Source organism: Cervus elaphus, chromosome 19, assembly GCF_910594005.1.
Source record: "Cervus elaphus chromosome 19, mCerEla1.1, whole genome shotgun sequence".
Taxonomy (NCBI): Eukaryota; Metazoa; Chordata; class Mammalia; order Artiodactyla; family Cervidae; genus Cervus; species Cervus elaphus.
Genome location: NC_057833.1, coordinates 29,704,731 through 29,717,089, shown reverse-complemented (window position 1 = coordinate 29,717,089; position 12,359 = coordinate 29,704,731). Strand labels below are relative to the sequence as shown.

General features: G+C 35.8%; 1 protein-coding gene across 3 annotated transcripts in view; it reads left to right on the top strand.

Moving 5' to 3' along the window:
* The window catches only part of TBL1XR1 (TBL1X receptor 1), a 172,027-nt gene that overhangs the window by 136,276 nt on the left and 23,392 nt on the right, over window positions 1–12,359 (top strand). For all 3 annotated transcript variants that reach the window (XM_043874841.1, XM_043874839.1, XM_043874840.1), the window contains 6 exons: window positions 5,215–5,360; window positions 7,604–7,826; window positions 8,520–8,652; window positions 9,005–9,146; window positions 11,862–11,925; window positions 12,019–12,116. In XM_043874841.1, coding sequence (XP_043730776.1) covers window positions 7,661–7,826; window positions 8,520–8,652; window positions 9,005–9,146; window positions 11,862–11,925; window positions 12,019–12,116 — 603 coding nt within the window. In that variant the 5' untranslated portion in view covers window positions 5,215–5,360; window positions 7,604–7,660. The remainder of the gene's footprint in view (window positions 1–5,214; window positions 5,361–7,603; window positions 7,827–8,519; window positions 8,653–9,004; window positions 9,147–11,861; window positions 11,926–12,018; window positions 12,117–12,359) is intronic.

The following is a 12,359-nucleotide window of genomic DNA, read 5'->3' as shown; positions in this document are numbered from 1 at the left end:
CCCTCCAAAGGCCAGTAGAGAGTATCAGCAGTTAAATGATAGTGTAGTTTCTCTTGACTCAGATAAAGGTAACTGGGCTAGATAAACATTGCTTCTTACATATCCTCCGCTGGTGCCGTTTATAAACAGATTTTAACAGCAGGCTGGAAGGAGTTTAGATTAAATGGCTATGAATAATGTGCCTTCACCATGAAGAAATGGAGAGGAGAGGTCAGCATCTGATATGTCCACCATGAGTCTTTTCTTTCAGTTTTTGTGAGTACGTGGTCAGTTACAAAACTGCAAGTAGGTACATAGTTTTGTTTTATAATAAAATATGCAGTGGCATTAATTTGATACAGTTGTTGTACACATGACTAATGAACAATAAATAGCAAGCAGTTGTCATAAATGCTGATAATTAACTATACTTTTATACTTTCAAATCACTTTTTCTCCTCTTTTTGTAAACTGAATGACTATTTTTTTTGCTGATAAAGGAAATTCCTGTTACACATTCCGACTGACATACTTGTTAAAAGACAAAGGTCCTTTAATGGTTGCCAAACAGAGAACTTGTTCAATCTTAATAGTAATCTTTTTGTTTTTTTAGGAATAACCAGCGTAGTAAGCATATAAGGAGACGTGTAAATTGCTGATGGTTTCATAAACTTGCACAGTTTTTTTGAAAAGCAATTTGGTAGTCATGAACTTCCTTTGAAGTGCTGATGTCCCCTTCAACTTTTGAGGGAATCCATCCTAAAGAAAAAAAACATACATATACATGGCAAAAGCCTATACACATAGATATTTGAAGTAAGGGTCTTTTTAAATAGTGAACATTGGAAAATCCAAATGTCCAGCCATGGGATGAATAATTTACTAGCTGGTACATTTATTGGATGAATATTATGATAATAAAATTATTTCAGAAAATACAATTCATATAAAATATTCAGATATATATGTATAAAGGGCAAAATTAGGGCACAAAACTGCATAGCCAGTGTATTGTGCTGGACAACAGGAAATAAAACATTTTAACAGTTGTATTTGGGTTTTGGTATTGTAATTTTTTTTCTTCACTCCTTTCTTCCTTTCCTTTTTTTGTTTTTTTTGAATAAGTGTTAGGTCTAACTTTTCAACATACAAGGTCCCATGTAGCATTTTTTTCTCTACTTCTTTTTACCTTTTCTAAAATCTTCATGCATTTAAGTATGGAACTTTTTGTAGTAAACAAAATTCTGGGTCTATAGGATAGATGGATTTGGGGTCAAGAGAGTATGTGGTGATGGAAGCAGGGGTATAATTTTCTGGGCTTTTCTGACCTGATGCTAAAAAAGGACCTTATATAAATCAGATTTTACTTCCATACAAGGGCACTGTGTCATGTTAGTAGTTAAGCTTTGCGACCCACTCTACCCCACCCCGTTCAGAGCCCTTTTTCATGTTCATATACCCTCTGTTTGCAAAGTAGAGTTGACAGACTCTGGAAGACTTGACTTCCTTTTGAGGAAACCATCCCTATCATCCCAAGAGAGGTCACTCCTAAAACAAGCAATATGTAGAAAATGGTTGTCTTGTGACCTCATTTCTTACGCGGGAACAGTGCATGGCCTCAGAATTAACTGCACGTAGACCCCCGTACCACTGCTGGTCCTGATCACTGAATATCCTTGAATTACTGTATACTGAACTTTGTGGTTTTCAGCCTTACGCCTCTCTGGATTTCTTTTTCTGTCTCCCAGATTTTAATCACTCTAGTGAATGTGTAGAATACTTGATTGTAGAGTATTTATACAAAGTATTATTTATATCAGCTTTGCTTTTTCTCCTGGAAAGAAGGGATGCTATATTAGGCAAGCAGACTAGACTTAAGCATTTCACAGACTGTAAGTTGATGCCTTTTGCCTTTTACTATGTAGATCAAAAGCTGTCCCTGAAAAAGTATTGCCTGCATATATATTTACAGATAAATGCAAATATATTTTGGCATAACCCTGGTTCAAGTTTTAGTTTTTCAACAGAGATTTAAGTCATATGTTTTCTCTGGATTCATAGATTTCCTGATGTGCCAAGATAAATTATAGTAGAATTGCATTCTGATTTAACAAATGTTTATTGAACACTAGTAAAATTAGGTGACATCTAGTTTCCTAAAATTGAAAGATTACTAGACATTAACCCCATCTTCAGACATCCCAGTGTATTAATCATACACATACACACAACCCGTAGAATGCTACACATACACAAATTAGAGGATTAGAAGAGAAATATCAATCCTGGAGCAGCAGAAGGAAGGATTTCCCCTCCATTCACATAGGTGAAAAGTGCGTGGTAAAGCCCAAAGGCATGAGATAGCACGGTATATTCTAGGTCTTGGTTGTAATTTGCAGTCACTTGAGTTTAATGTGCATTGAGAAGAATTGGGGAGATAAGCCTGGAGAGATGAGTAGGGTAAAGATTGCAAAAGTACCTATGTGTCACACTTAGAGAGTTTGACCTTGATTATGAAGGCTAAAAGGATTGTTGAAAGTACTCAAATAAGGAGGGTGTGATCATTTTTTGTTTTACAAGTAGTCTTCTGGCTGTAGTGTTGCAAGTGTATTTGACTGGGGAGGAGAGGAAAGGAACTTATGACCGCAGTCGTCCAGGTAAAGGATGAAGGGGACTAAAATCCAGGTTTGGGCACAAAAGGAAAGCTATGACAGAGACCAGAGAGGGGGAGTTGATAGGATTTGGCAAATGGTGGAATGCCAGGGGCTGAGGTGGAAGTTAGGATGACCTTCAGGTATAGCACAGCAAGGTGAAAACTTTCTAAGGAAGAAGTTATTTTAGGGAGGGGAAGAGGAAGAGTAGTTTTGAACGTAATTTTAAGCTGCTTTGTAATGCTGTAACTAGAAATAAAAGAAAAAGTTATTGTTCAATTCAGCATGTGTTTAAGAAGAGCATTTTAAGTATGGACCTTTTTTAGGGCAGATATATATTAACGATAAGTGCCAAAACTATTAATGATGACTTTAGGGTTGTTTTTCTTGCTATTTGAGAACATTGTAAGTGCATATGTAATAACTTAAGATGGCAGAGAGCACCTGGTCTCACAAAACAAATTCAGAACATAGGCAACATTCCATTTAAAAATTGACATTGTTCTATGTGCAGCTCTTAGGATATTCTTGGACATAATCTTGAACTTTGTCATCTAATTAAGTAGGGTCTAAATGTAATTAATAATTATTTAAACTGTACTCAGAAATTGGAGTACAGAAGTCATAGACTTTGCTACAGTTTAGAAGGCTTTGGAAAATCAAAGTATCTTGCTTATTAATAAAAAGTTTTAATGTCTCATGTGCTACTGATGCCATTTTCTAATACCCTGAAATGAAATAAGAATAATGATGCAGTCTTTTATTTTTTGTTAATATGCAGGAGCTCACTCTGCCTTAGCTTTATCCTTGAGTCTATTCTAACTGTTCAGTAGGATAGGGGGAATGCAATGGTTATGGCCATGGTCCCTGAATAAATCTTTATTTTCGTTGTGTTTTCTCATCTGCTAAGAAGAGAAAGTAATAAGATTATATATGTGTGCATGATATAGGCCCTCTGTAAGTAACATCGTCTATCTCGAAGTCTTCTACCCCAAGCCACTTGGTTGTTTAGCTTTTTTCCCCTTTCTGTTTATGATTTACTGCAGAATTTATTTGGGGAGGGATATGAAATTGAGAACAGGAGTCCCCAACCTCACTGCTTCTGGCTTTCACTGCCATTATCTCATAACCTTTCTCCCCAATCCTTCCTAGTCTTTTTTCTCAGTTTCCTAACCTGGTGATCTGGGATCTGCTTATCCTCAAGTAGTTCTGGGTTTCCTGATAGGGACAGAGCAAAACAGTGCTTTTTTCATTTGTGTGTTTTTTGTGTCTTCCTTGTGAGCTCAGATAAATTGCAGATTATAAATGCTTTTTTAACAATGATCTTGTCTGTGGGTGAAATCAAGAAGTCAAAATTCAAGTCTTATAAGCTAGCATTTTCTTACTTCTCACTATGGGTAGTTACAGAAACGGTTAGCTATCCCAAAGAGGTAAGGAAGGGACAGCCCTAAGGAAAATGAACTTAGGTGTACTATGACTCTCTGTTAACCAATGAAAAGAGCCTCTAGCCACATGCTGTTTGTGAGCCCACAGTATTTTATGATAGACTGTTCATAAGTGCCACAAGGAGTCTGAGAGTGCAAAGCACAAGACAAAACAAAACAGACATGGACTAAGCACTAAACATCTAAGGATAGACAGGCTTGACAACATGTTATATGGATTAAGTTAGTTTAACCAAGACCCAAATAAGCCCGTGTTCATTTACCTTATTTAACATTCTGTACAGATGTATAATTTAATTGAATTACTTAACATTAATGATAGTTACTAGTTAAACTCTGACGGATATGTTGGTAAAGAGATTAACCACCCTCAGTCTGTCAGTTTACTAGAATTTTACTTTTGGATTTGGACTTGACTTTCATAAAAAGCAAGAGTGACTTAAATTGACTTAAAATTAGATTTTTGTCATGTGAATATTTTGGTTTGAGTATTTCAAATTAAAATCAAAGAGTTGTTGATGGACATACAGATTGGATTTTCACTTACCAGCTCTTCTTTTTCTAAAGCTTCCCTTTAGATGGGTTACTACTAAGTAGCAAAAAATTAGTAACTTTTTTTTAGTACTTAATCATATATACAATGAAAGTTAAGCATGAAAATTATTTTTCATTACAGTTTTCATTCCTTATGTTAGTTTTAGTTTGCTTTTTATTTCCTAAGTAGTTTTTAAAAATAGCCTACAAAATATAGAATTACAAGATGTATGATGATTTATATACAGAAATTTTAATACACTACAGAAATATTAATTGTCATTTAATTTATCTTGAGTGAAGCAGTTGAGTCACATGACTTACAAAGGCTTTTTCCCAACTTTAAAGTTTAATACTATTTGTTTAGGAAAATTATGTTATGTGCTATGGTTATATCATTAAAGTGAAGAAGAAAATACATGAAAGTTAATGTGTTTGGATTTTGATACTTCTTTTGTTTAAAAACATATTTGGCATTAGCTAACAGTCTGGGATTCCAAATGGGTGGAATGTGGATTTGAAAGATTACAGAAGTCTTTCCTTTGTGTCACACTGAATGTTGCCATTTGGAGAATAAATTGTTACACCTCTTCTTTTGCTTTCAGGATTCTCTCATTCAGCGTTCACCTTTGGTATAGAAAGCCATATCAGTCAGTCTAACATAAATGGTGCCCTCGTCCCGCCTGCTGCATTGATTTCTATCATCCAGAAAGGTCTACAGTATGTAGAGGCAGAAGTTAGTATTAATGAGGTAAGGAAGACTTAGTTCAAGTACTAAGTCTTACTCCTAAATGCTTCCTTAAATATCTGATATCTTGCTTGCCCATTCATTATCTGACTTCAGCTTCACCAGGTAAACAAAATTGAAGGGCGTTATTCCCAATGTGGTGTCAGGGCACACAGGCAAGGCTGATGGCTCTCAACTATAAGGACCACTATCTCATTGCCTTTTACATGGTTTAATAAGGAAACAGTAAGAAATACTTTTCTTTACAATAAGAAAATTGTGCTGTGGAATACTGAGACCATAATTGATTGAGAAATTAGATCTTAGGTTATTTGGTTATAAGTGGTTTTGGAAAGCTCCTGTCTACAGTCTGTATGATATAGGTAGTGTAACTTGTGTCAGTCAATTATGGCCTATGAGCCAAAGTCTGCTTGTCACTTGTTTCTGTAAAGTTTGCTTGGGCCATAGTCACACTCCTTAATTTACGTGTTATCTAGTTTTTGTGCTACAGTGGCAGCATTGAGTGGTTGTGACAGAGACCTTATGGTCTGCAAAGCCCAAAATATACAGCAAGATTCTGCACACCCTGGTATAGCTGAAAATTTTTATACATGGTCAGGATTTGTGATATATGGAGCTTTTTACCTTATTTTCACTTCAGAGATTAACACAGTCCCCTTCCTTTTACAGGTATTTTAAAAACTAAAGCATCCATGGTTTCTACATCAGTATTTATTGCTATAATTATAGTGTACTAAATTGATTATTTTTTTAATGTCCTTATGTCTATAACTGAAAAATCTACTGATACTGAATGAAATGTGTCCTCATTGTCTTTTAGCACTTTGCCTCCCAAAGTATACTTATTGCAGAGAATGATAAAACAATTTCTCCCAGTGGCCAGAGTTGAAGTCTCATTTTTTCTGAAAAAATTTTTTCTAGATTTAATATAGTACTCCACAATATATCTATATTGGTTTTAATATTTTTTTTTAAGTTTAAATACTTGCTCCAGCTCCTCAAATACTCTTATAATCGACAGTTTAGAGAGGTGCACCGTGTTTTGTAACCTGGAGCATCCCATCACACCACTTAGGGCGGGTTCACTAGCTTGAGTGAGCCAGGCTTCATTTATGCATGTTTCCAGCTAATATGCACTGTTTCTATTTCTGACTTGCCCTGTGCCTGTCTCTCTTCTCCTGCTTGTTTTAGAACATATTTATTGTGAACTTTCTAATATCAGTGAGAGGAGCTTTGGAAAATTATAGCAACTTGATAAAATTAAAGAACACTAGCCTGTGAGTTGTAGCTGTACTTCTCGAATGCTTCTGTGCATACAAGACTCTCCCCAAAAGCTTGTTAAAACAGAGATTCCTGAGCCCTTTAGAGATTTTGATTCTGTAGCTTTGAGTCTACATTTCTAACAAGTTTCCAGGTGATGGTGGGACTGTTGGTCTTTGGATTGTGCTTTGAATAGCACCAGTTAACAGATTCCAGCTGTCATAGACTACCTGTGGAAGTCTTTAAATCTTACTGTGCTCATATTTCAACGGTAATAAAATAAGGGACTTCCCTGGCATTCCAGTGATTAAGACTGCCTTCCAGTGGAGCGGCATGGGTTCAATCCCTGGTCAGGGAGCTAAAATCTACCTGCTTTTGGGCCAAAAGAACAACACGTAAAACAGAAGCAGTATTGTAACAAATGCAAGAAGAACTTAAAAACAATAACAGTAGTAAAATGAGGTGATTGTATGATATTAATGTCTGTTGATAATGATGTCTATTTCTGCCTTAATGTTTTAATTAAATCACATAAAATTTTTGCATTCAGCAAAACTATTTTAAAAGTTTTTAGTTTTAAAGAAGTATTTACCAAAATGTGGCATCAAATGTCTTATTACTGTATTAACTATCTCACATTACTTTTGACTAACAGAACTTTGGAATATAATTGAAAGGCTTTTTACCCTCCAGGCCTACTTTTTTTTTTTTTTTAATTCCTTTCAATATTTCAGCTTTGATCTGTGCAACACTTAACGGTAAGAATTGGGTGAGGAAGACAATTGGAGCAGCTGTTTGCAGTGGTTCCTTTAGTTGCCTTCTTCCCTCCGGATTCCTTCCTTCCTTTCTTACATGCACTCAGGAAATTATCTAAAAGTGTTTTTTTTTTTCTTGGAATGATGATTTTCAGCTGTTGACTTGTATGAATACAGATTGCTCTAAATGTGTTACCTTTGATTTTTCTTCTCACAATTTTTCAAATCCAGGATGGTACCTTGTTTGATGGTCGACCAATAGAGTCTCTGTCACTGATAGATGCCGTAATGCCTGATGTAGTGCAAACAAGACAACAAGCTTACAGAGATAAACTTGCACAGCAACAAGCAGCAGCTGCTGCAGCTGCTGCAGCTGCGACCAACCAGCAAGGCTCTGCGAAAAATGGAGAAAACACGGCAAACGGGGAGGAGAACGGAGCGCACACTATAGCAAGTGAGCCGGAAGTTCCATTGAAAAGAAACCTGCTTTATGGGGACGCCTCATTTTAGCTGAACTAACACCGTCTATTTGTTTTTTTCCAACTGGTTCCCCTAAATTGTATCGCACAATTCAGATTTTTATGCCTAAAGCTCCATAAAGCTAGATTTACTTTCATGGACCTTATTTTCATTCTTTTTAAAAAAATATTTAGAAACCATTTTTTTTTATTGTTAAGTGAACTTTGTATCTGCATTTGATTTCTAAATATAATTTATAAGAGTAGTTATTAACAAATAATAAAGCTTGGCATGGAGATATAAAGGCAACTCTTGATGTTATATGAATGATATCAGCAACCCCTACTGGCAGAAATTCAGAATAGTATTGGCATGGATTATATTTAATTCAAACTATTTTATCATTTTTTGGGCCTAACCTTTCACAGTCTTCCTCTAGTCCTGCTCCCCCATCTCTGCACACACAACTTAGATGCACATCTCTTTTGAAAAAAATATATTCATATTTAACTAAAGATTGGAATTTATTTTTCATGTGATAAATTCTGTATAGTCATTTTCAATATTACCTGACATAGTGGAATAAGAAAGTTACACTCTATCTGCTGGTTAAGAATTCCTTTTTTCCTCCAATATGCTGTGATATTATTACCTAACTGGAATTTTCCATTTATTTCTCATGATGCAGATAATCATACTGATATGATGGAAGTGGATGGGGATGTTGAAATCCCTCCTAATAAAGCAGTTGTGTTACGGGGCCATGAATCTGAAGTTTTCATCTGTGCCTGGAACCCCGTTAGTGATCTCTTGGCATCAGGGTATGTTTCTCAAAGTGAGATTAAAGTGGATTTCTAAAAGAATCTTACTGAAATAGTGCATGTTTTATAAATACATTGCTTACACTTCCAGGTTTTTGTTGTTGCTTGTTTGTGGTCATTTTGCCCCATAAATCTTTATTTCTTCATAAAGTAATGTTAGTTTTTAAATTACTCCCTCAGGAGTGATTTCGGCATCTCCAAAATGGAGAGACTGAGAAAAATACTGGAAATGGAAATGCCTGATACTCTAGTTTGTATTTGCCTCATTAATAATAGGATATAAATTTGTTGCCTTGATTCTGTAATACTTGAGAATATTGTGAAAATTTAAAATATGTTGCATACTTTATAGGTCTGGAGACTCAACAGCAAGAATATGGAATCTTAGTGAAAATAGCACGAGCGGCTCCACACAGTTAGTCCTTCGACATTGTATACGAGAAGGAGGGCAAGACGTCCCCAGCAACAAGGATGTGACATCACTAGACTGGAATGTGAGTACCACTGTATCGTCCATGATGGATGTAGGTAAACGAACATACTTCACCTCTCTGAGCCTCAAACTGGTGGCAGGGTATGTCTGTTCATTCAGATATTTTTGAATTTCACTAATAAGGGCAGCAGACTAGGAGTCCCCAACCCAAAATGTGTTAAAACCAAAGACTGGCCCTCGAGCAGTCAAAGCAAGGTTCATCTTCAACCTCTCAGTTTATCTAGCTATAGAATCTTTGTACAACTGGTGGTCTATCACTCTGTACTTCATTCTCATCACATGTAAAGTAGGAGTGTATTAATGGTCCTACATAAATTAAATTATAAATGAAAACCAATAATAGGCATGTACTAAGTTCTTAATGGGCTTCCCTGATAGCTCAGTTGGTAAAGAACCTGCCTGAAATGCAGGAGACCCGAGTTCGATTCCTGGGTCAGGAAGATTCCCCTGGAGAAGGGAAAGGTTATCTATTCCAGTATTAATTAAGTTCTTCACTACTAAGTCCTTTGTTAGGAGTACAAGAGAAATCTATGTAATAGAAACATAGTCTTGTTTCTCTCATTTTGCTGTTAATTGATGAAAACTTCATTGTCAGCTGCTTTTTAGGAACTGTTAGTCTAGATTACAAGCTTTGTTCTATCTGTAGGACTTTTAGAATTCTCTGATTCTATATATAATTCAATAACTTTGTTTACTTTTACTTACCAGAAAATTTGATTTCACTATTGATAAAGCTTCATCTTTTCAGTTTAAAATCTATAATTAACAGCTTTCTTTGCTACCATTCCCATAAGTAACTTATGGAAAACTAGCATTTTAAAAGTTTCTGTATCTTTTCCTTTATTCCATGTTGTCTTTTTTCTTCCTTGTAACTTTATGTTCATTTTTTTCAACACCCTCCCACTCCCCGAACTCTGGTTCTAGTAACTTCTTAGACTGTATCAGTGTTACAAAGAATTTTAGAGATCAGCTGTCCTTTCCTTAGCAAGTGGATATCCTTTTCCTTCTCTGGACTCTGTTTTAACAACATTTTGTGGGGCTTTTCAAAGTATCTTCCAAATCTCTTTCCAAGAAATAAGATCTATCTTTCAAAATGATTACACTATCTAAAGTTCTTAGTTTCTATGAAATTCTTCCAGAACTCATGGTAAGGCTTATTAGTGTTCTTTTCTAAATTTCCAGTAATGTATTTACCCTTTCCCACCTATAAAGTTGAGAATTCTAAACAGTGTTATTTGATTGTAGGGTCAGAACTAAGAATTCCATTCTTAAAATGGGACCTTACTATATCATAGGCCAAAGGCCTTATAGCCTTCTTAGGCTGTTTGGCCCAGAGACCATGTTAACTTAATGAAATTTATAGTTTACACTGAAAAGGATGGTGAACAAATGATTTGTTGAGCTCGGTGTTTCTGAACTGCAAGTTAAAGCTTTTAAAAGTATAGACTTTTGGAAGATTTATTACTTGCTATGAACTTAAGTCTTTCCCTAGAAGTTGAAAATGTTATTGTTGTTTAATGGCTCATTTCCATGGCTAAAGCAGAAGCCTGTGAGATAGCTGTTCCTTATTATTCTCCTCCTTTACTAGTGGTCCATGGTCTAAAACCATTAGTTGAAAGGAAACTTTGCATTGTGCAGAGTTTGGAAATAAACTTGTGCTGTTAGCTTCAACATTGCTCCTTCTTCCTTAGATAGAACTATAGGGGATTTCCAAATCCTAGCAGAACTGAATCTGCATCGCCTACAACCAGCATTTGTTTGTCACTTAACTGTACAGCCAGATGACTGGAGAGGTCTGAAAAGGTGATCTTGTTTTCATTTTCTCTAACCGAAAAGCATCAGAAAGTACTGAGTAAGGCAGGATTTCATTCTGTCTCTCCTGTAATGTTTACTCATCTCAGCAATAGTCTGTACTCTGAAACTTGGATTTCCACAGAGTAGGTTAGATCTTAGCAAGTCCTGCCGTTGTACCATTGTTCAAGGCAAGGCACCGTAGGAAATTGTAAGATTAGAGAAAATGTTAAGGATTCCTCCTCATAGTAGAGTAGTTCCGGACAGTTGTACTCACATCGTTAACTATAAAGTCAGCCTACATTCTTTTCTGACTCTTGTGTGTGTGTGTGTGTGTGTTGCTATTTTTATTGGTACGGGAAAAAATTAGCAAAAGAAAGAAATGTTTAATGTAGTGAAATTTAAGAAAATGATCATCTGAAACAATATTGTTTGGAACACACACACAGTTTAGACAGAAAAGATTTAGACAGAGGACAATATGAAAACTTCTAATCATAATGAAACATTTTGGAAGATTTTGCTTTTTATTGAATACCTTTATTAAATCATAAGATTAAGATTTGATGTCCTTTTTAATCCCCCACCCGACCCCCACGTTTAGTCCTGGGCCTTTGTGAGAGTACAGTAAGTAGACCTTAGCACCTGTAAGAGCGGTGATAATCCTGCTCCCAAGCAGTTACTGCCCTTCCAAGACTGGGGTGTGAGGCCTGCGCCCGGACTGAACGCTTCCAAAAGGCTAGCTTCACAGCATGAAGGGTGTTCTGTAGGCCTTTTCTTGCACTTCCAAATAGGCAAAGCTGAAGGTCTTAAAGCAGAGAATGTCACAGACCTGCTGTACTTGGGATTAAACATAATATATTCTAATAAAAATTAAATACCCTTTCTGGGTTATATAATTGAAAGAAATGTGTTTCTCCAACAGAGTGAAGGTACACTTCTAGCAACTGGTTCTTATGATGGGTTTGCCAGAATATGGACAAAAGATGGTAAATAAAGCATTTTTTCCCCCACTTGTTTTTACTGTTGATGCACGTTATAAAGCTTAAAGTAATTTTAATGTTTTTCCTCTTGAATTTTAGGTAACCTTGCTAGCACTTTGGGGCAACATAAAGGCCCCATATTTGCATTAAAATGGAATAAGAAAGGAAATTTCATCCTAAGTGCTGGAGTAGACAAGGTAATTAACTTCTATAAGTTAATTTGTTAAAGAGTATACTTGAGAGTAATATTCTCCTCTGCTAATCACATAAATAATAAAACATTCATATTTGGGAAATTCACATGTGAATTTATGTTAGGTGTAGAAATGCTTTCTTAGATTTTCTGTCAGCTCATTCTTAAATCTGTGCAGATGCCCTTTATTCTTATCTGTGTGACCACTCTACATTGTTTTGGAATTTGAGCCATAGTGAAGTCATAT